Source organism: Tachypleus tridentatus, chromosome 9, assembly GCF_004210375.1.
Source record: "Tachypleus tridentatus isolate NWPU-2018 chromosome 9, ASM421037v1, whole genome shotgun sequence".
NCBI lineage: Eukaryota > Metazoa > Arthropoda > Merostomata > Xiphosura > Limulidae > Tachypleus > Tachypleus tridentatus.
This window is the reverse complement of record NC_134833.1, coordinates 41,024,754-41,048,302: the sequence shown is the minus strand read 5'-3', so window position 1 is coordinate 41,048,302 and position 23,549 is coordinate 41,024,754. Positions and strand designations below refer to the sequence as shown.

At 36.1% G+C, this 23,549-nt stretch overlaps 2 protein-coding genes across 5 annotated transcripts in view; one reads left to right on the top strand and one right to left on the bottom strand.

The window, feature by feature from the left end:
- Positions 1 to 23,549, bottom strand: part of LOC143225122 (cytohesin-1-like) — a 100,083-nt gene that overhangs the window by 69,658 nt on the left and 6,876 nt on the right. For 2 of the 4 annotated variants that reach the window (XM_076453951.1, XM_076453952.1), the window contains exon 1: positions 12,140 to 13,280. The exons of the other annotated variants lie outside the window; for them this stretch is intronic. In XM_076453951.1, coding sequence (XP_076310066.1) covers positions 12,140 to 12,173 — 34 coding nt within the window. In that variant the 5' untranslated portion in view covers positions 12,174 to 13,280. Of the gene's footprint in view, positions 1 to 12,139; positions 13,281 to 23,549 lie in introns of those variants that run through there. 4 annotated transcript variants of the gene reach the window in all.
- LOC143225121 (protein Njmu-R1-like) overlaps positions 5,712 to 23,549 on the top strand; it is an 85,754-nt gene continuing 67,916 nt past the window's right edge. Inside the window, exon 1 of the mRNA XM_076453947.1 lies at positions 5,712 to 5,848. Within this exon, the coding sequence (XP_076310062.1) occupies positions 5,841 to 5,848 (8 nt within the window). The 5' untranslated portion in view covers positions 5,712 to 5,840. The remainder of the gene's footprint in view (positions 5,849 to 23,549) is intronic.

Genomic DNA, 23,549 nt, shown 5'->3' with positions numbered 1-23,549 from the left:
TAATCTAAATCCAAAATTCAGGTAACTTCACTGTACTAAAAGATAAATAAATGATTACAATGTTTTAAGCACTTGATTAAACGATGAAAAAATATATAAAATTAACCTGTAAGTCAGTGACCAAAAATTCAAGAAAACGTGTTATTTTCATGTTATCATTACTTGTTCTATACTTCTGGATATCGTTCTGAAACGTTTGTTACATTTAGTAATGGACTTCCGTCTATTCTGCAGCTGTCCACCATTAAAGTGATAAATTATAAAAAAAAAAAACTTCACAACTGCCTCTGCCCTTGCACTACAACAGCCTGTACCACGCCATCTCTTCCATACAGGATGTGGTAATTACAACTACTAAACAGTTTAGTGAGACAAATCGTCAAAAACTTCCGCAGACCTACAATGACGGCCATGTTTACACAACACCCTAACTTCTCAATATAGACATCCTTCTGAATAGGGTGGGTTAGTTACGTGGGTACCACAGGACTGTTCTACAAGATAAGACATAGAGCTGTACTAAAGTTTAATGAACGTTGGGCACGTGGAACAAAGAAATTATGTCATACATATACTTTGTATACAAATAAAGGAAAGCGCTTAACTTTAATTAAGTAATTTCCTCACAGAACATACTGATATCGATGTAGGTTCTCGTCTTCTAGCCACACTCTTATAAAAATGATCGATTTTACGATAACACTGTTATCAAAACTTTATGTACAGTTACGCTAGGTATATAAAACGGTTTGTTTGTTTGTTTTGAATTTCGCGAAAAGCTACACGAGGACTATCTGCGTTAGCTGTCCTTAATTTAGCAATGTAAGACTAGAGAGAAGGCAGCTAGTCATCACCACCCACCGCCATCTCTTGGGCTACTCTTTTTCTAACGAATAGAGGAATTGACCGTCACATTATAACGCCCCCACGGCTGAAAGGTTGAGCACGTTTGGTGTGACGGGGATTCGAACCCGATATAAAATGGTGCACGAGCAGTATCAGAAGGCAATTATAAAAACCTAATAAGAAAACAAACTTCACTACACTAGCGATATTATATTAAAACAAGTTAACATGGTCACATAAGAACAAACTAATATGTAGGATGAATGTGACAATAGTGAAACCAAAACATTACAGAATGGCGCTGGTTTTAATCGGCTGTTAAAACCTTAGATTTTCTGGCATTTCCTTGACAGCTTAATATTGTTAGGTCGGCACTTTATTGTATTATTCCGCACCTTTTATGCCACTAATACCAGAATCTGCTTTACTCTTCTTAATGTCGCTCAACATTCCCATTCTGTTTTGTAACAATAATAATGGTATGATAACTATTATGAAAATTTCCACAATTATTTCAATAGATTAGAAAGCTTTCGTTACGGGTAACAATAATACAGGTCTCTGAAATGGTTACAAATACATCTCAAAATATTATCGGCTCATGTCCTAATATAATAATATAAACATTACTGTTTATGTAATACCACAGCCTGAATACACATTAGGCCTAGATACACAATTGCTTTTATGTTCAATTTTCAGAATTTCGATCCTTTGGTACTATGACCCTTCGGGTAACCGTTTTGTTTGTTCATTTTCGAATATTTGCGCAAAGCTACGAAATAATTACTACATCACTATAATTGAATGTAATATTTCTCCTGTGTAAACATAGTGGAACTCTTGCTTATATGATACTGGAAAAACGTTTTTATCACGCAATGTGCAACCGCTAACTTAGCGAAATTTTATCCTGTGTACATGTAGATTTGCAAATTTTTCGTTTCGTCTCCGTTTTCTGTTACCAAAAGCTTTATTTTTCTCCGTGATGACGAGAAACCCACTTGAAGTAAAAATGTATTATCAAGGCGACTGGTATGGGTATTAAAACTTTAATTAAAATAAAAAACAGAACATTTCAGGTTAACCTAGAGATGACCTACGAAAATCGAAATGTTGTTTTGTACTTTATTTTAATTAAAGTTTTAATACCCATACCAACCGTCTTGAGAATACTTTTGGTTTTTTCATTCTCAGGATGCGGATATAACGTCATGAATACGTCACATGCGGTTTTAATACACTGGCGCCATTTGTATAAATATAATAGTACTGTCTGTTGTATGTCCATGTAAATACTTCGCAGGGTATGGATGGATCTTCACCAAATTTGGTATGAAGGTTCATTTAGTCCATGGGGAAATACACATAAATTTTCTATTTTACGTTTGCGGTTTTTATGAGTGTTTCTGTTTTTCAAATTTTAACACTACTTCGCCCCTGTTGATGTATCTTCACCAAATTTGGCATGAAGGTTTCTTGGGTCCATCAGAAGATGCATACAAATTTACGGTTTCACATTTTATGTTTTGCTATTTTAATGGGCGTTTTAATTTCTTTTTTTAATTGTATATAAAGGAGACAATTTTTCACGTCTTAAAAAACTTTTCATTAATCACGAATTTACAAAACTTCCAAACAGAGTACGAGTACCCCAGCTAGTTTAAATAAAAACTTTCTTAACAGCCATTCGTTTTGGTTACCGTAACTCACTATCACCGATTTTTTTTATATTAAGATAAATATACTTTTCAAATATATAATATAAACACATCTGATATTATTATTTGCAATACGATTTATTAAATATGTTCATATACGACTTTTTTATCATTAGATTATTTATTTCGTGCAACAATGCAGTGAAAATGTTTTACTTACTACACTGAACGTCTAAATTACGGGGTAACATTGGTACACTGAAATTCAGGTTAGAGGTGAATAGTTGGATAGTAAAACATGAAAAACGCCCATAACTGGCCTACTTTCTAGAACAATACTGTTGAATTTGTTACTAGCAATTTACACCTTTCCATAAAGTATACTTCTGTAAACTAAATACGTTTATTGTACTGAAAACGAGAAAAATTGAAAATATTTGACTATTTTTCTCCGACCTTTCTCTGACTATTTAATCTATGCTTATAATGCATCAATGGACTATTAACTATAATAATACGTGAACTTGAAAACATTCGTGTATTATTTAATTAGGAAGACAAGAGTCTCAGTTTGTTTAAATTTTCAGTAAGATCGCGGTCATGAAGTTACAACAAAGACAGCTTATTTGTTTATGATACTGCATACCAATAACACTTTTTAATGTGAATCATAAAAGCATTAATACAGCGTTACAGATTTTTAGATTTATGTTTATTACGTTTCGACTTTTTAATGCATGGAAAGAACACGTTTGCTGTTGTAAAATGGAATATTCTTTAAGCAAGATTCTCACCCCAAGTATTACCTTACATGCATAAAACTATCAGTTTTAAACCTTACATTGCAGTAAACAGGGGCGTAGATCCGGGGGGGGGAGATGGACGGTATACATCCCCCCTTCATTTTAGGTGGGGGTATGGTGCATACAGTCATCCCCCTACAGTTTGGTCTGTTGGATTGTTTTATTGCATCACAGGCCTACAAATTGTGTGTTTGTTCTTGTGATTCTCGTGTTCTTGCCAATCGAATTACATAATTAAGCCTATATGTAGGCTTTTTGAGTAGTCGAAATGTACATCTTTAATACATGCGTGCTTCTAAGCTTTTCGAGCTAAGCGATAGTTCGTAAGTATCAGTCAGTAGGCCTAAGTATACATGAAAGTATCGTGGCAACAAGATTACTCTGTGACTGCATGTTTACAGCTTTCAGGTTCACGTAATCAGAGTTTACCAATTTGCAAATTGAACAGTCTACATAAGTGGTTGCAAAAATCATCCCCAAATCGGGTGTAAAAAATCTACGCCCCTGGCCAGTAAACTCGTCTTTCCGAATTGTATAACCTTTACACAAAGTAATGAAATCATCCACTTCTCCAGAGGGTGCTGTATTTTCGCACGAGCTTTGAAACTGTGCGTATCAAGTTCATATGTATCAAAAGTATTCTAATCTATGAATTAACATGACTAAATATTTATAAAACGATCACATAACTCGAAATAGTTTCTGATTTACTTTTTATTTCACGAGATCGCAATATTATACGAATAAATAACGTAATTTGTAAGTTCTAATTCTACATACACAACATTTCATACACTAAATCAAGCATTGTAACGAAACATCCACAACGTCTATAGCGGTATTATAAGTCTTAATAAAGCACAAGGTACTCGTGGATACTACGATAACTGGCACAGATACGAATGTTACTGTTCCCAAAAATTCGTAAATGGTTACGATATAGCACAACAATATTACAACACTCATGTGTCAAGCTTTACATTTTGTTATTACATACTGTTACGCTAAAATGCAATATTTTTACTGTGGTGTGGCCCTTGAACTCATACAGGGTGGCCCGTAAGTCCCTACCCATCCACATATCTTATGTATCCAATGTATGTGTGCTGTCCCTCATTCTCGCTGCATAATATTATGTCACAATACGCTCTTCAAGTGTAAATGGGCTTGCATCAGCCATATTTCTCTGAAAAAAGAAACAAATTTATAATACACGCGTAACTGAATATCACATAATAGCATATGGATGAGTAGGGACTTACGGGCCATCCTGTACATAATGACAAACGACCACGCTAACATATATAGTCTTCAAAATAATTAACATCCCCATCTACAAAATTTATCGTCGTCTCAAATCCAATAGTTTTAAAATAGTTGCAAAATTATTAATTCAATTCCGTCAAGCCACGCATACTCATTTTTATCTCCAGCCTTTTCTCTTTCCCATCTTTATCTTGTTTTTGCATTGACAAACAGTAAATTTTCCTAATATATTATTCGTATATCCAACATATTAAGTTACACTTAGTAGGTTGATTCATCACCACCCAACCAAATCTTAAGAATCCAACTAGACACATACGTATGTATGCACTTTTTAATTCAAGCCCCAGTCCCAGACTTTCTTTTTACTTATCGGCTTACTCGCTTATACTAATGTTTCTTGGAAAGTTTATCATTATTGATTCATAACTTAAATTAAATCTGGTAAAAATAAACATACGGGTCTAATTGTAGTTTTATGTTGCATAAAGTTTCATACTCGTGGTTTAAAAAAAAGGTTTTACGAGTGAAAAGAGAGAGGGGAGGGACAGTTTGTACACTTGGATTATTTTTAGTTCATATAGAATTTCGCGCAAAGCTACACGAGAGCTATCTGCGCTAATCGTCCCTAATTTAGCAGTGTAAGACTAGAGAGAAGGCAGCCAGTTATCACCACCCACCGCCAACTCTTTCACCAACGAATAGTGGAATTGACCGTAACGTTATAACGCTCCCACGACTGAAAGGGCAAGCATGTTTGGTGAGACGTGAATCCGAACCCGCGACCCTCGGATTACAAGTCCGGTGCCTTAACCATCTGGCCATGCTGGGCCGCGTACACTTGGAAAAACTCGGTTTAATGAAACATTGGCCCTCTTGACCAAACATCCTGGGTTCAAGTCGTAATCACAGAGTCTCTTTTCACTTTTCTATACGTTTTTTTTTTCGCTAATGATAATTTATTTTCCCAACATTCTGTCCTAAACACGTCACTGAATCACAACAAATTCATTGACTTTTCCCGATCTTCGTTTGTAAAGTGAACTTTCCCCGCATTTCTCAATCCGGGAACCACAAATCTAAGATTCATGGAACAGCAACAAGGTTTGACGCTGATATACTTGTACTTATCATTCCTATAACGTAATCAATGATCCATGTGATTCGTCACGCCACTAATGAGGTTCACTAGAAGTTCCCAAACCTTTCCAACTCACAATCCACCTGAATAGCCATCCAATATTCTGAAGCACAAGTACAATTAATGGAGAGGTCAGTGTTTTAATGTATTTCAATAAAATAAGTTACTTTTAAATAAAAATGTGTTTTACTGCTACTCAATGTTTCTTATGCCCCGTAGTTTGAAAGCCTCGATATGAAACATGTTAGTTCGGTTTAAATATATTTTTGACTAATACAGCTTTGGAAAACAAATTAGAATTGTAGATTACTATTTGTTTAGTCTAAAATCAACACATCAACGTCACGAACAAACGTGTAGATCTGCAATAGTCAGTAGCTAGTAATATCTTGAAGCAAGTATCGTGTCTCCTTAAAAGAATATAAAATAGCATTTCTGACCCAATACATCACACAATCTGACATTGCTCTGAATATAAACTTTCAAATATGATTAAAATACATAATAATAGATATACTATTCTACAACTTCACAGATTCTTTCTTTACAATTTTCCCACATTAGCGTAAGTAATATTCATAACACAATTGTTCGCGGTTGAATACAAACTACATGTAAAACTAGGTGTACTTTGATAACGTCCCCAAAAGTATGCTGTTTTTAGAGTAAATAAAATCAAAATTATGAGTAACAAATATTGCCATTTCTTGCTTTTGAAGTTCATATGTCATGATGTGTTGTAGCTAACACAGTGAATAAATTTTTTGTGAATCATGGCATGCGCAAGTTTTAATGATGTCACAACAGTACAAGTTGCACAAAGAGTTCCTTATGTAGCGCCATTTTAGTGTCCGCTAGCTGATTGACCGACAACACACTACTGTATAATGATGAGAATGGTTAAAAGAGATGACTCCATCAGGCGGTCCTCAGCCACCTGGAAGGGAAATAAATTGTTAAAACTTTTTGTTTTGTATATGTAACTTATTTCTGCTTTACTCTACACTACAAATATTAGTACCAGCTTAAAATATCAAAAACATTATTTATTGTGGTTTCTTACTTTTCAATTTGGCCCAAAGCCAGTTTTCAGTACTAAAACACTTTGAACATTGCCTAACGATTCGTAATTCTTCACTTTTAATATTCTTCCTATACTGATGTAATATTTTGTTCATGGAAACCATAACATGAATTTTATTTCGGTGCACATTTTACACTTTTTTTAAGAAAGTAAAGGTTGTTGATGTTGTTTCTGTCACATTAACCCAAGCTGACTTCAGTCCAAGATTTAATGACAAAAGCCTATATAACACATTGAGCTTTACATACAGTCATGTGAAGAAAAGACTTTTCAAGATCTTCTGTAAATGTAATTCTACAAAAATGCATATTCTAACTGAGGAAAAAGTTGGACACCCTACCCCCTTTAGCTGAAATAACTGCAGTGAGACGCTTCTTGTAGCCATCTACTAGTCTCTGACATCGGTCTGAAGAAAGTTTGCCCCACTCCTCAATGCAGAATTCTTTCAGCTGTGAGATTTTGAGGGGTTTCTTGCATGTACAGCCCGTTTCAAGTCACCCCACAGCATCTCAATGGGATTAAGATCTGGGCTTTGACTCGGCCATTCCAGGACTCTCCATTTCTTAGTTTTCAGCCAGTCCTTGGTGGGTTTGCTGGTATGTTTCGGGTCATTGTCGTGTTGCAGGGTCCAGTTCCGCTTCAGCTTTAATTTTCGTACAGATGGACTCAGATGTTCCTCAAGCACCCTCTGATACACATTAGAATTCATGGTGGATTCTATGATTGTGAGCTGTCCAGGTCCTGCTGCAGGAAAGCAGCCCCAAACCATGACACTTCCACCTCCATGCTTCACAGTTGGTATGAGGTACTTTTCCTGGAATGCTGTATTTGGTTTACGCCTAACATGTTATCTGTTCTGGTGTCCATATAATTCAATTTTGGACACATCTGTCCAAAGAACATTATTCCAGAAGTTCTGGTCTTTGTCTACATTCTCCCTGCAAACTTCAGTCTGATCTTGATATTTCTCTTGGATAGCGAAGGTTTCCTCCTTGCACACCTCCCATGCAAGTTAAACTTGTACGGTCTATTTCTGATTGTAGAGGCATGGACTTCACATCAACAGTAGCCAGAGCCTGCTGTAGGTCCCGTGATGACATGTTAGGGTGTTTGGAGACCTCTTGTAGCATCTTGCGGTCTGCTCTCGGGGTGAACTTGCTTGGACGACCAGACCTGGGGATGTTGGCAGTTGTTTTGAAAGCCCTCCACTTGTTGACTATTTTCCAGACAGTGAAATGGCTGATTTCAAAATCTTTTGGGATCTTTTTAAATCCCTTACCAGACTCATAAGCTGCTACAATTTTCTTTCTGAAGGCCTCAGACAGCTCTTTTGCTCTCACCATGGTGCTCATTCTCACTTCAACAGTCAGGAGCACACCAAACTAACTGTCTGAGGTTTAAATAGGGCAAGCCTCATTCAAAATGCTTAGTAACGATCTTCTAATCATGTGCACCTGGTGTGATACACCTGTATGCGAGTTGAGCCATTTTAAGGGGAATGTGGGGGTGTCCTACCTTTTTCCTCAGTTAGAATATGCATTTTTGTAGAATTACATTTACAGAAGATCTTGAAAAAGTCTTTTCTTCAGTTTTAATTGTTTAGTTATATTTCTATAATCTCTCAGTATTGTGAAAATTGAGATTAAATATCTATATATCCAAAAATGTTACAAAAATACACAGGCTTTCATAGAGTGTTCTAACTTTTTCACATGACTGTATAATTTGATACAGATGATGAAAACTGTCGAAAAACTATTTTTTTTACACTGTATATAAACATTTCGTTTTATGATGTCCCTGAATGCTGTCGTATCTATATACATGTGCGTTTACTCGTAAATCTGATGTGCTAAATATTGTAGAATAAAGTTAGCTTATTTCGCAGTTTAATTTATTTCCACTAAGTGCTTAATAAGAAATAGCTCTTAGTGCTGTGTATCATTACTGAGATGACTTAAAAGACAATGGCATAACACATTATGTGCTAAAATATCTGATATCTTATTATTGACTGACAGGTAACTTTTCGACCAAAGCTTTCTGTGCTGCGTACTCACTCAATTGACCTGAATAGCAAAGGTTTTGTTTTGTTTTTGAATTTCGCGCAAAGCTACACGAGGGCTATCTGCGCTAGCCGTCCCTAATTTAGCAGTGTAAAACAAGAGGGAAAGCAACTAGTCATCACCACCCACTGCCAACTCTTGGGCTACTCTTTTACCAACGAATAGTGTGATTGACCGTCACATTATATCGCCCCACGGCTGAAAGGGCAAGCATGTTTGGTGTGACGGGGATTCGAACCCGCAACCCCCAAATTACGAGTCAAACGCCTTAACCATCTGGCCATGCCGGGCCAAAAGCAAAGGTCCTGGGTAAAATGCCACGTTGGTAGCAACAGGCAATATATAAGATATGCAGGGATATATTATTTTTGGCTCCTTACACGAAACTCGTACAGGACAAGTGTATGTGTTTTTCTTATAGTAAAGCCATATCGGACTATCTCCTGAGCCCACCGAAGGATCCGAACCCCCGATTTTAGCGTTGTAAATCCTTAGACTTACCGCTGTACTAGCGGAGGTGGGGGGCGTACAGGACAAGTAAAGATAGACTTGTTAGCTATTATTAATATTATTACTCTTATTGTGATGAAATGTTACATTAACAACCAATTTACAAGACCATGCTTTGCCAGCATAATAACAAATACAATCCTAATAAGTCGGCCAATGAATTTAGTATTACTTTTAAAATGATTACCATTACAGGTATGACTGGACATAAAAATCTGTGGGAGTAAACTGTTTATTGCAACACCAATTTTGTTAATGAATGTTGTTGTGGTTATACAAATATATGTGCAAAAGTTTTTGAAAGTATACTTCCTACGTGAACCGGTTTCTAAATATATCTTCGTAAAACATCGTGTGTCAGCAAGTTGTGGTATGAATATACGGATATTACAAGATTTAATTAACTAATAAGCTAGATTTTTATTAAAATTACGATGTAAGAAATATGTATATTCTACTCTATTATTTTTCAAATAAAAACTGTAAAACAATATTTATTTTAAAATCAATACAAACTTCAAACGTTGTTCCTTTCACTATTCAGTACTAATACTTCATGTTTACAGGTTGAAATACCAACCTAAAGGTTCACTACTTTTGGTACCAGACTTTCTTGTGCAGGCTTATAAAGAGGCCTGTTCCTTAAATTTTAGTAGTTTTATAACAAATACATAAAGGACAATGTATTAAAAAAATTACAAAATCGATCAAAAACAAAAATTCCTATAATACATTAAAATACGAATGTTGAATGTTCAGGTGCCCTGGTTCAATCTACCCCTACCCTACTTGCGCCGGTGCTGAAGTTTACTACGTGCTGAAGTAGCCACAGAATAGCAGTTTCCCAAGAATCATAAAAACATCTGAGGCTTTGAAAGGCTCTTGCAAGATTCTTCAATAAAAGTTAAATAAATACTGTGCTGTAATAACTAGATTTTATCCACTATGCTCGCAGCTTCATATGTGGAATCGATGGAATGAAAGTTCGATCTATAGAAGCTCTTCTGCCGTACGTAAAGTAAATTAACATTTTATAACATGGAGTCTAGTACTGAAGAAACCCTCAAGCCTAACTTCTGAGTGGTGCACGTGTGTTCTCATCCAAGTCTTTATTTTGTTTAAACAAACGTTTTATATTACAAGTCGTGTTTTAGATAAAATTCATTTAAGCGGTAAAATAATGTTCGGTATCAACAACTTTTTATCGATATTATTTTTACTCTATAGAAATTAAACCTAAAATGTATCATACATAAGCTACTAACACATGTACTGATTTCATGATATGTGCGCTATTAAACACTGTACTATCATATACACACACACAAGTGGTCGTGTTTAGTATTTTTCATCAAAGCTGTTTTCAGCCTCGAAAATAAAACTATTCTTATGAAAAGAACGTTCTTACTTTACATATTCAAAGATGTGAAATATGTCACTAACTCTGGAAAACACTCCTTTTAAACATGTTTATAGTCAAAATAAAACTATCAAAGCTCACAAAGGGCAAAAATTTAAAGTTGCATTGTTCTTCAAACAAATGAATAATATATTATAAAACTCGAGTATATTTTATCAATTCGAAATTCGTGTTATATATATTGACAATACATCACACTAGATACAACTAGCAGAAAGTGTGTGATGCTAGCTTCTCAGAAACCTAAGAAACTTCCCTCAACTGTTCACCAATGTAACAAATGACTATAAATATTTTATAAGAATATTATAAAAGTTTTAAACACAGATACTGCGTACCTTGAAATATTTAATTTGCGAAAAATTTGGATCTGCGCAAAGTCCGTTTCATTCATATATAAATGTGTTAAATAAAAATTATTTAATTTCGTAACAAACGTGTTGTACACCCTTATTAAAATTAAAATTCAATAAATACAAATGTCTGGGATATAACATGGAGCATTATCCTGCGTGAAGACGAAGGTAAACAAATAATGTACTTTACACACAGCTGTCTCTCTCTCCATATATATATATAATCATACGCGTGTATGTGTGTTCGATGGTTATCTTTTATCAATATACCTGCTATAGAACTTATATCAATTATTAGCTCAATTCAACCACTAGTTTTATCTTAAGTTCACCATAAATATTGCTTGTTACCTTTATCTCTCAAAGTTTACTTTTCGCTAATAACAACTTATTAAAGTAACAAACTGTATTAGTACTAGGTCTATTAAGAGGGTTTGGGGGCTGGGGAAGCATACTCAGAGATCCCCTCTCTCAGGAGGAATTGATTGAGAGAGGGGAGCTCTCATACAAATTCTTCTCCAGGGCCAATGTAAACTATCAGCAGCCATGATCCGTACAGTTTATTATAGATAAAAATAAATAAATATATATGTCGATTTTACATTCATAATTCTCTTGTTTGTTCTTTTATCGAAGAAACTCGTAATTCCTGATTTAGCATTTTACTTTAAATTAAGGTGGCATTTCACTCTTCATGATCAAAAAACTACTTTTAGTTTTGGTGTACTATCACACTAGACATCACGTGTAAGGAGGAAGCAGTTGTTGTTTTTTAAAGAAACGACTTTATTATTAAAAAACAAACAACAAAATTTACTGGACACTGAAATATACAAATGAACCAAAATATCCAAATATTTATGTGTTAATCAGTAGCCGCCTGCATCTCGCTCTAGAAACACTAAAACAAAAATTATCGTTTAATTTCACTCACTCTTAGCAAAGTAACATCAACAAAAAACTGGGCATTGTCACAGTTTACTTACATTTTGTCTCCAGGTCGCTCATATACATTCCCATAGGTTAGTATGAGAATTACGTTCTGAAGAAATTATCAGAAGTATTCGACTGAAAATGACACATATGTAACAATCATCAGAGAATTCCAATTATTCAGTTATAGTCATATTTGACACCATATACTTATCTCTCATATTGTTGATTGTTGCATGGTTCTGATGGTTAACATCCAACGCTATCCCTTTGTACAAAATGATTAGAAACGCAAATCAAAAACTTATTCGACACTGTTAAAAGTTGCCACTTGAAGTTCAAGTATAAATCGACACTTTAACGAAAGGAATCAATATGGTTACAACTTGAACTACTAAGCGATATAAAACGCTTCCCTTAAATGAAAGTATTTTATGATCAAGTTCAAGGCCAGCAGGTTCACGTGCTACTGTTTCTTAAATCCATCAGTTGATTTCGCATTATTGAGACGGGAAGAAGTTCCCACAGTGAACGTCATGTCCTATGCGAATACAAGCAGAACGTAACTACCGAAACGTACGACTAACACCAAACAAGTAACACGCTCTTACTTGTAATTAAAGAGTATCACCATATTGTTCCGTCGTTTTAAACAGCGTTGTTTCGTGACCTAGATCTGCTATTAAACACTGGAAAGTGTTCTGTTAATTGTCTGCAAGACCTGCTATACACTTAGTAGTACTGGTATCGCAATCTTCATACCAAATGCTAAACTGTAAAAGTTCGGAATATTCACCGTCTATTGCTAATATTAAACCTATCTACACCTACGAAACTTCGGTACCAACAATTCACTATCAGTATCACAGGTCGTGTGAACGTCACGTATCCAACGTCCAAACAACCCCCAACAGCTGCTCAGAAAGACTGACTAGCACGTAATACTTTCTTCAACTTTAAGATGCACTTCCTGTCTACTGTTGGGCGCAGCCGTCCGTAGCGCTGTGAAACCGGAAGCATAGTTTTTCTTCCAGAACCAAAACTTTCACTGAGTTTTGTGGAAATATAACTGAAACCTTTTGACAAACAAAAAGCTTTGTGGTCATCCTCTGTAAGCTATCTTATATATCTAGAGTAACACATTTTGAAGGCAGAAAGATATGCCGTTTGCTTTCATTCTATATCCAAAATTACCCAAATTACTAAATCTCTCGTGGCGCGTGGCACCACTTAGCAGATAACGCGACCTACCACGGTCAGAAGTTCATGTCGAGTTACATCACTTTGAAAATTATTGTTATTTACAGGTCAACCTTAATATTATATTACGGTAAGATGAATACTCGTGAGCCTTGAAGAAATTGCTTTATATTGTTACAAAAACAAAGCACATTCTTAGGTCAGGGGTGTGACTCTGGTTTCAAAATACCCCATTACGATTGTTATATATAGTTGTAACAAAGATGACAACTTTTAAGTATTAAAATCAATAATATGGCCTCTCCAAAACTAGAGGAAAGAGAGAAAGGGAAGAAACCCCAAGTGTTCAGAGGCTATCTACAAGGAAGTACAGAGAAGGGCTATTTTTATAAAGGTAAAATATCAGAAACAGTACTACTATTGTTTGTTTTTAATTGCATCTTCTTATCAAATGAAACGGTTTTTCTTAGCTCTTAACCTTTAACTCTCACTGCCACGCCCCCACCTGCCTCCAGAAAACTTCATAGAGCATTAAGGCTTTAATCACTTCATTTCAGCCTTATATTTCTTAGTTAAAGCAAAAGGACTCATCTTTTGAATGATATCTTAAAGTAGTCAATTCGAATTACTTTTTTGTTTCAAAGACTTTTCTAAACTTATATATTTTAGTTTTCTCACTCTAAAAAGTAATGCCCTTACTGTCATTATCCCTTTCACAAAGTTATTTTCTCTCTAACTAAAGGTAGATTAAAAACTGCAAAATGAAATAGTTACACACTTTCAGTAGCACAATTTTGTTATAGTGCATACTGCGCATCATTTATTATATAGATCTAAGGAATTACTTCTTTCACCTATTTCTCCAAATATTTTAATAATCACCTTGCTTACAGTTTCTTTCCCACAGACACACAACAACAAACTTGTTAAAAACACTTGCCAATTCTTCTTTAAAACCTCAGAAAAAAATGTCTTAAATTACATTATCTGTAAAGTTAACTTAAACCAACTCAGTATACAAAAAATATTATAATAATCAAGCATAATTAGACAATCTTTTTGTAATACCAGTAATAGGAAAATCTTCTTGCAATGATATGAAACAAAAGGTCAGTCATCCCATCAAGATCATTACATGACACTAAACTTCTAAAATAAAGAATACATATATAATAAAAACTTTCATATCTTGAAAAAAGTTTATACAAATTTAACTTTTCTATATACAACATCTTATTAGGTGTAATATTTCACATGTTCAAAAATACAACACTAAAGAAGTACAGGTTTAAGCTTATAGACAGAACTTCTAGCATTAGAATTCTCTTTCCAACCTTTTCATTACACTTCTCAAACAGGCCTATCATTGCTGGTCTATCCAAGTCAGTGAAAAATCTTCCTGTTTATTTTATACATTCCAGAGGAGAAAATTCCAAGTCTTTGAGACTGTTTTAATGCAATGTACTGCTTTCTTTTAAAAATCCCATAACATTTCAATAACCTGTCTCAATACTCTTGTACGAAGAAGGTTGTTTAGTCAAAATGTTAAAAGCACATATATTTCTCTCTTCCCTTATTGCAATTTTAATTTATTTAATGTATAAAATTTTTCCATTGACACTTATGTAAAATCATAAACAAAATTAACCAGCAGCCTTTTTAATTTTTATGCGATAAAAAAGCTGTTTAATGTTTTTTACAACTTATTGCATTTTCAAGTTTTACAAAATGCTAAATGAATAAAAACACTAAATACCCAATAAAATTAATGGTATTTATGATTTTGACATTAAAATGCTTAGAAATTTAAATAGTTAAGCTATAATAATTCTTATCAAATATAGTCTAATAAAGTTAAAAATAAAATTGAATCTACATTCCATGACATAAACGGGTTTACTAGAAACTCTACAGGCTAGTCTGGTTCTTAATTTTAGACCAAATCACAAACATAATAGCTCTAAAGTTAATTTCCAGAATTAGTTTATGCCTGTTTTAAATAATTGCTTAAGGTTTTTCCTTTACAAATTGAATAAGTTTATATATGAAAGGTTAAAACAGTGTATTCATAACAGATAAAGGAGCAAAAGGTTAAATGGTTATAAAAGTTTTTTTTTTTTAACAGCATGGTAAGAGGTAGTTTTTCATGATGATTAGCAGAAAATATTTGAAGTTTGCTCACTGGAGGAAAAGAGAGATTAAAGCTTTGAGGAGAAAAGTACCGTGTTTCTCCGATAATAAGACCTACCCATAAAATAAGACCTAGTGTGATTTTTGGAGTGAAAATTAATATAAGCCCTGTCTTATTTTTGGAGAAACACGGTAGAGCTGAAGAATGAAAGAAGTAGAAGTAGAAGTTAGTCTGCTGAAATGCTTCTGTGTATGCACCAAACCTTTGAACAAAATTCCACCTCCAATATGTAATCATGTAGTAATGTGTACTGAGCCAGCTTATAATGCAACCAAATAAGAAAAATGTTAACTTCAGAAATGCTATTCACATTTTCATGGAACAGATAAAAAAGAATCTCACACTGAGGTGATGGAGGAATTAACATAGATCAAGAAATTAAAAAGATGAGCTTCCTTCTGAGAAAACAGCAACAAGAAAAAATCCATGACGACAATCACAAAAGGAACAAGGATACCAGTGGAAGCTTGAATCCTTCTGAAACCAGGAATAATCCTCAGCCAATTATAGTGATACTGCAGAATGGTAATGTCAAAAGAACCTTCTACATATTTCTAAAATATCAAAAATGTTGGCAGAATACGAAGACTGCTTTACTGCCTGTATACCTGAAGGGGTCAGCAGACCCTATACGTACAGTGTGGTTATGGAAATAAGTTTAACAATAAGCATGTGCAAGACTAATTCTTGCATCCTGAAGAGAATACAAGACCTATTTGGCTGATCAGGACCATAGGGAATAATCTGGTTCTTAATGTAAATTGTGACCTGTACTACATTTTCAAGTAAACACCTCTGCAACAAGGCATGCATCTACTCAGTCTTATATCAATAGGAACTCTCCATATCAAACTCTTGGGAAACAAGAGTCCTTTCAACCCCATTCAAAGAAAATGAGAAGAAAATCATGTAGGGGACAACAGAAGTTAACCAGGTGTAACATGCTGGTTATTATTACTTTATTCTTTGTTTAGAAGTAGTAGTATGACTTGAAAGATGAAATATATAAACAACAAAGGCAGTCTTAAGAAAATGTCATTTAAGATCAAACAATGAGCAGAGAAAGATAGGCTTAACACTTCTGTTATTCCCTATTTGTTGTTGATTTCAGTAGATAGAAGTATTTCCACTGAGGCAATACCAACCATATGGCTGATTCTGTTGTTTCCACTACTTGATTATTATAATGTTTTGCATTTTTAGGTGTTTTTTTTCTGTTGTTGAAGCTGTGAACAAAATAATAATTTGCCTCTAGATCTTCTATAGAATGATTATTGTAGGAAGACTAAATGCAGAGGTGGAATAAACTGCAATTTGGTATAATTTATAAGACAGATATCAGATGTGTACATCCCTTCCTGCAATATCTTATCCAGGAGGCATTTATGGCCAGAAGCAAGAAAAAACGTGGAATTATGAACTTAATCGAAGGTGACATAAAAGAAAACAAAAGAAGTCATGTCACAAGGAGGAATAGACAACTAAATGACATGTTTAAAGCAACCATTCAAGAATGAAGATATGTCACTAGAAGATTGAGAATGGAAGGTACCCAAGACGAAAAAATAAGAATCATACCTCCTGTAAATAAGAAGATACATTGAATAGAGAGATGGTTCAGGGAACAGGTGGCTGGCTTAGATTGGCTCTATTTGGAGCTATTGTTCTCCAACAAAGGGTGTGCTGCCTCCCATGCCACTGACATAAGAACCATGAGGAATAAACTATGGTTTCAGTCTGAAAGATGATTTGGATAAGTAGTAGTATTGATTTGAAAGGCTAGTAAAAAAAAAAAGCAACTTCACAAAAAAAATTACTTTCCTCTGAGGAGCCAGACAAATACTATACATGAAAATGAAGAATGGATGTTTGAAGCTGACATTAAAAATAACCTTCTAAAAAGAAGAGATAGAGACCCAATAACCACAAAGAAATGGGGTAATAGCAATCATGATTTAGCTGGCTATAGAGAAACAATGAGAAGGACCTAGCAAAATGCCACGTGAATTAAAGATAACACCCTAGGAAAAAGATTGAAGAAGAGGATAGGCATGCAAAATGACAGTAAACCAATCCAGACTCAAAGAGACTACACTGCTATGGCAACACAGTATTTGGGACTGGTGACAAAATGGAAACTGGATATTCAGAGGAGTCAAAATACATGAATGAGGGGACTATCAAGGTGTGAACAAATCTGTGTCTGAAGAAGTTAATGCTTATAGTAAATTCAAAACCCTGGAACATAGCAGACCAATAAATGGATGATATTTAAGAGAGAAGCTCAACAACGAGAAACTGGAGATCCCATGAGTGAGTACCAACCTTCCTGCAAGTTGATGTAAGAAATTACAGTAGAGTTGTTAAAAAATACAGGGTATATAGACAACAGTAATGAAAAGTGGAGACAGGCTCATTCAAATGACAACACATCAAAGGCATTTTTGTGGAAAGACCACTATGCAGAAGACAAAACACTGAAAATGGTAAAAAATGTCCAGAATCACACCCCATCTAGTTAAAGAGGAATCACTGAACAAATGTCATTTTGGGAACAGCGGAAGAAAGTGAATGCTCAGAATACCTTGGAAATATCTGCACTTTTGCAACACTGAGAGGTAAAGAGATAGAGGCAGTAAAACAAACAAACAGCAGATCACAGGGTATACTCTATTGATCTGTAAGAATCTGCATAAGGGAACGTAAAAGGACACATCCTGGGAAAGGAGAGACAGGGAGAAACAAAATGCTCTAAAACAAATAGAATTTCACATGTCAGAAGAAAAGAAAACATAACAGCTTTAGAAACTAGAAGTTACATATATCAGAAATATAGAGGAGAAGGTTGAGCTCACAACAAATGATAAACTAAAAACTACTAAATGAATCAGATACTAAATGTGGATCAACACTGATTTAAGAGTCTCACCAGTCAATCCTAAAATGAGAAGACTCCTGAAGTGAAAAGGGAGTCATAGTAGATGATGCCTCTCTAGACAGGTTTAGAAAATGCCATGAGTCTATATAGTATGGAAATGCAGATCCAATGACAGCAATCCTTGTAGGAAAGCCTTCATAGCCTGTTTTAAAACAAATAAATGTGGGCCATGAAAAACAAAGAAAGCTCCTAAGAAAAATACTTTGTAACCCAAGAATTTTGTGCAAAGTTAGCCCATAATTAGAAAAAAAGTGTAAAACCCAAAATACCACAAGACTAAAGCTGAAGGATGGTTCCTAAAACAAATTACCAAGCCCCATGATTTCTAGTCTCTAAAGGGTTAGGGAGCACAAGAAAGGAGCTACAAGATAAGGAACTCCAAAAAAAAAACACCTGCATGATAAAACCAGAAAATCAAGCATCCCAATGAAGCAAGTCCCAAAAACAAAGACAGTAAGTGAACTGGGCAATAGGCTAAATAAACAAAATTAAGGCAGAATAAAGAACAGGATAGTACAACCTTCCCCAGTAAAGCTGCCTGGATAGTAATGCAAAGCATCAGAAGAAAATGAGTAAATATAATACAAAGATGAACAGGTTAAGGGTGAAAGACAGTCAGAAATCCTTAAGCTTGGAAGTAAAAAAAATTGGTGGATAAAAACACTAGAAGTGAAAAAGAATTCCAACCATAGATCACAGAGAAAAACTCTTAAGTTCAGGAAGGACATGACAACTGAGATACAACATAAAGGAGACAGAAAACTGCAAAAATTTAACATTAAGATGTGGAAGTAGGAAGAGGGAATCTTAAACTTGAGCTGCATGCAAGCTCAGTAAAGAACAAACAGAAACAAATGGAATACCTAGTTCAAACCATACCTAATGTACACTTCAATTCTACCATCAGACTTATAGACTGACATCAGCTGCAGGAGTACACAGAATTCAAGTCACATAATGAGTAATATTTATGCATTCCCACCTGAACTCTACCATCAGACTCTTGGACTGACACCAGCTGCAGGAATAGGGCACAGAAATTCATGTCACAAAGTAAGTAAGAGTAAGAGTACACATATCAATTTGACTGGATAGTCATCCACTGCATGAGGAGAACACATGTATTGTGTGTGCTTACCTTTACTTTACTCAGCAGATATGACTGAAGAAGAAGGATAAGAGATAATGGTGCATGCTCACTTCAACTCTACTAGACAGTCACAACCTACAGGAGAGGAATATAGTACTGTAAGAAGTACTTCCGGCATGTTGTTGGTATGAGTATACGAAGTCAGATCTGTTCTACATTGACACTACCCCACTTCCCACTACTTGGCACCACTTGTTCTAGCCCCAGTAGTTAGGTACCAATCAGTGAAAGTTCTCCATGGTCTACCACCCAGTTGCTATAAACCAGTAAGGATCTCCAGTGGTTCATCTGATAAAAGCAGGAGATGTTGTCAGTAAGAAAACCTTGAGAAAATGTCTTGATCCCCATCAGTCTCATTTCTGCCAAAAAGGTCATTTACAGGATACACTGCAGCAGGTGACCATGTAAGCCAATTGCAAAAAGCCAGCAAACCCATACCAGGTGAGCAGACACACCACATCCTGGTGCAGTTTTTGTCCAAGACAGTCTATAAAAAAGGTACAGTTTGGATCACAGAGTAGTAAGATATTGGAATATATCACAAGGGTATCTCAACTGGTCTTGCAAAACACTCCATCTCAACAATAAGTATATACCAAGCCAGGGCAAATGATATAAGCACTTCCCATTATCCTGGATCAATGCAGAATTTTTAGGAATTAGTGTACACCTTGTTTCTACAAAGCCATGGAATTATAAGAGTTAACATGGTCTACAGTGTGGATTTAATAAAAGGTTCTCAGCAAATGGTAAAAGCCATCTAAGTGGAACCTATTCAGAATACAGAGAGTTGGTTGGTTGATTCAGTGATTTATGGCACAAAGCAGCTAGGCTATCTGTGCTAAATATCCAGTAAAAAGGTATGTATGGAAAGGCACAGCGGTGATAGTGCCAGAGCAGAAAGACATAGCTGCATTGTCGGCAAGCTCGTTCCCATGAATACCAACATGGCCTGGTATCCAGAAAAACTGGATAGAAGTAGATGTTAAAAAGAAATGGGACAGTCAGTTTTTAATATTGGTGAGAACAGGGTGTGAACCAACTTGAAGCAATTACAGGACCAGTAGAGAACTATGCGGGTCAGTATAAATCGTGCAGTTTGAGTACTGTTTAGCTTCTATGTGATCCACGGCAAGAGAAATGGCATACAGTTCAGCAGTGAACACAGAAGCTGTAGAATGGATTCTGCACACAACCACCAAACCACAACAAACCATGGCAGAGCCCACACGGTCACTTGATTTCAAACTATCTGTATAAATAGGAATGGAAGGATGGGTCAAAAGATGTTCAGCAAAAAAGCAGACAGTATTTCCAATCAGGACTGTCTACTTTTCTCAGGTGACTTAAAGATAGGTCACAACTAGTGACTGTAAGAAGCCATGGTGGGATGGGCTGACCAGTGGATACAGCAATGTCATCCAAGTATAGACCCAATTCATCCAACTGCACCTGGATATGAAGGCCAAAAGGAGCAATGGCAGACCTTCTGGTCTGAAAAAGCATGACACATCGAGGAAGGAAAAGACAACCCCAGGTGGGATGCTTTGGTAAGGAACGAAGTTTAAAGCATATAGTAAAGACAGTTGCAAATGGCGGAGGTGCAAAGAAGGTTCGTGAGACTCAATGCATAAACTGAACTGGGGAAGTGTGGAAAGTCCCAGTACAGAGCTGAAGTCCTTGATGATGAATAGGGTCCAGCATCTTTAAGGCCAATAGTCTGGCAGAGCCATAGACAAGTGATCCATTGTGGAGTTTTGATCAAATAAGAGCACGATATATCTTTAGCACAGAATGTCAATCTGCTCCTCAAGTGATGGAAGAGAGGACATGGAGGATGTTCAGTGCTCTTGTACATTTGACCCATAGCTGCTTGATATGTGGTGTAAAGGTTAGCTTACAGTCAAAGATAAGCCACAAGAACTTGGTCTCAGAGACCACAGGCAGCACAACTTCACCGATACGGAGTTCAAGATCAGGGTGAATATCCCGTTGGCAGGAAAAGTGCAGGCAAACAGTTTTAGACAGAGAGAAAGAAAAGCTGTTTGCTGTGGTCCACTTCAGTAAACAATTGAGGGCAGTCTGTTACTGCTGCTCAATATACCTCATGTTCTGCGACTGACATGAGATGTGAAAGTCATCGACATAGATCCCGTTTGCAACAGTGAGAGAGAGTTGTTCAGTGATGGCATTACTATTTATACTGAAAAGTGTAACACTCAGAACACAGCCCTGAGGGACTCCAAGTTCCTGTAGAAAAGAACGGGAAAGTGCCAAACCCACACGAACTTGGAATCTCCTGTCAATTAAAAAATTTTTTAATAAAAATGGGTAAATGGCCATGTAACCCATATATATGGATGTCTCGCAAAATGCCATACCTCCATGTTGTATCATAAGCCTTGTCAATGTCAAAGAATATTGATACAAGATGTTGTTGTTTGAGAAAGGCTTCTCTGATTGATGTTTCAAGTCAAATCAGGTGGTCTATGGTGGAGCGCTGTCATCAGAACCCACACTGGGTGAGCGTAAGGAGGTTGTTTGATTCGAGGAACCAAACAAGACAAGCATTAACCATCCTCTCTATGATCTCACAGAGACAGCTTGTCAAAGCAATTGAACAGTAGTTTGAAGGAATCTTGGGATTCTTCCCAGGCTTGGAGAAAGGTAGGACAATAGCCTAGCAACAGACATCAGGAAAAACATTCTCCTGCCAGATCTAGTTAAAAACAATCAGAAGAATAGCACGATAAGCAGGAGATAGATGGTGAGATAGAAGGGCCATTTTGAGTTCCACCAGTGTAAAGGGACAATTACAGTCACAGAGACAATCAGCTTGAAAAGAAAGAGGTGATTGCTCTGACCAAGTCTTGATGGCTTAAAGGTGGAAGATGAAGCAGAAGTGCTAGATACCCGGCAAAAGCTTTCACCTGGAGTATCGGCAATGCTTCAGGTATCAGCTACTTCTTGGTCATCCGAGAACAAGATCTAGAGGGAGACAGAGTTATATTACCCACTGACTTTTCGAATCTTGTCCCATATGATTTTGGAACTGATGGTAGAAGATATGCTGGTTGTGAACTTATTCCAAGATTCCTTCTGGTTTTAACATCTTACCCATTGAGCATGTGCACAGACCCACTGGAAAGTGATGTGGTTCGAGAGTGTGGGATACCTATGGAAAGTATCCCAGGCTCGTTTTTTAGCCTTCTGTGCCATATGACAGGCATAATTCCACCATGGACAAGGATATAGTGGAAAACATGTTGAGGTTTTAGGAATACATTGAGCAACTGCTTGTATAATACAGTCAGTTACCTGTGCCACACAGTCATCTATTGATGGCTTACAGACAATGGCAGGATCAAGTTCTGCAAGAGCAATGAAAGAGGGCCAGTTTGCCTGATCCAGCTTCCACCAGAGCACGTGGGTTGAGTGGCATCGACCACAGCCAGTTTCTCTCAAGATTATAGGAAAATGATCACTGTCTCATGGATTATTGTCAACCCTCCATGAAAAATGGGAAAATAATGAAGGGGAGCAAGCTGAGAAATCAATAGCAGTAAAAGACTGACTAGGAACATGGAAATAAGCAGAAGAACCAGTACTGAAAAGAGAAAGGTTGTGATCAGAGAGCCTACGCTCTAGAGAGCGACCCCTCCTATCAATATCAGCACTTCCCCAGAGGGGATGATATCCATTAAAGTCCCCTAGGATGAAAAAGGGAGATGGCAATTGTTCAATGAGAGCATCAAGGTCTGATTAATCATATGTCTCTCCAGGTGACAGGTAGAGAGAGCAAACAATGATGGTATGACCCAAGGAAACATGGATGGCTATAGCCTCCAAGGGTGTGTCAAATGGCAGAGACAGGGTGGGCACATGCTGATCAACCAACAGTGCCACCTCTCCATGCACTCAACCATCACACAGCCTTTCATTTCTGTATAAAGAAAACTGCCAAAAGGTGACTGTATTGGCAGG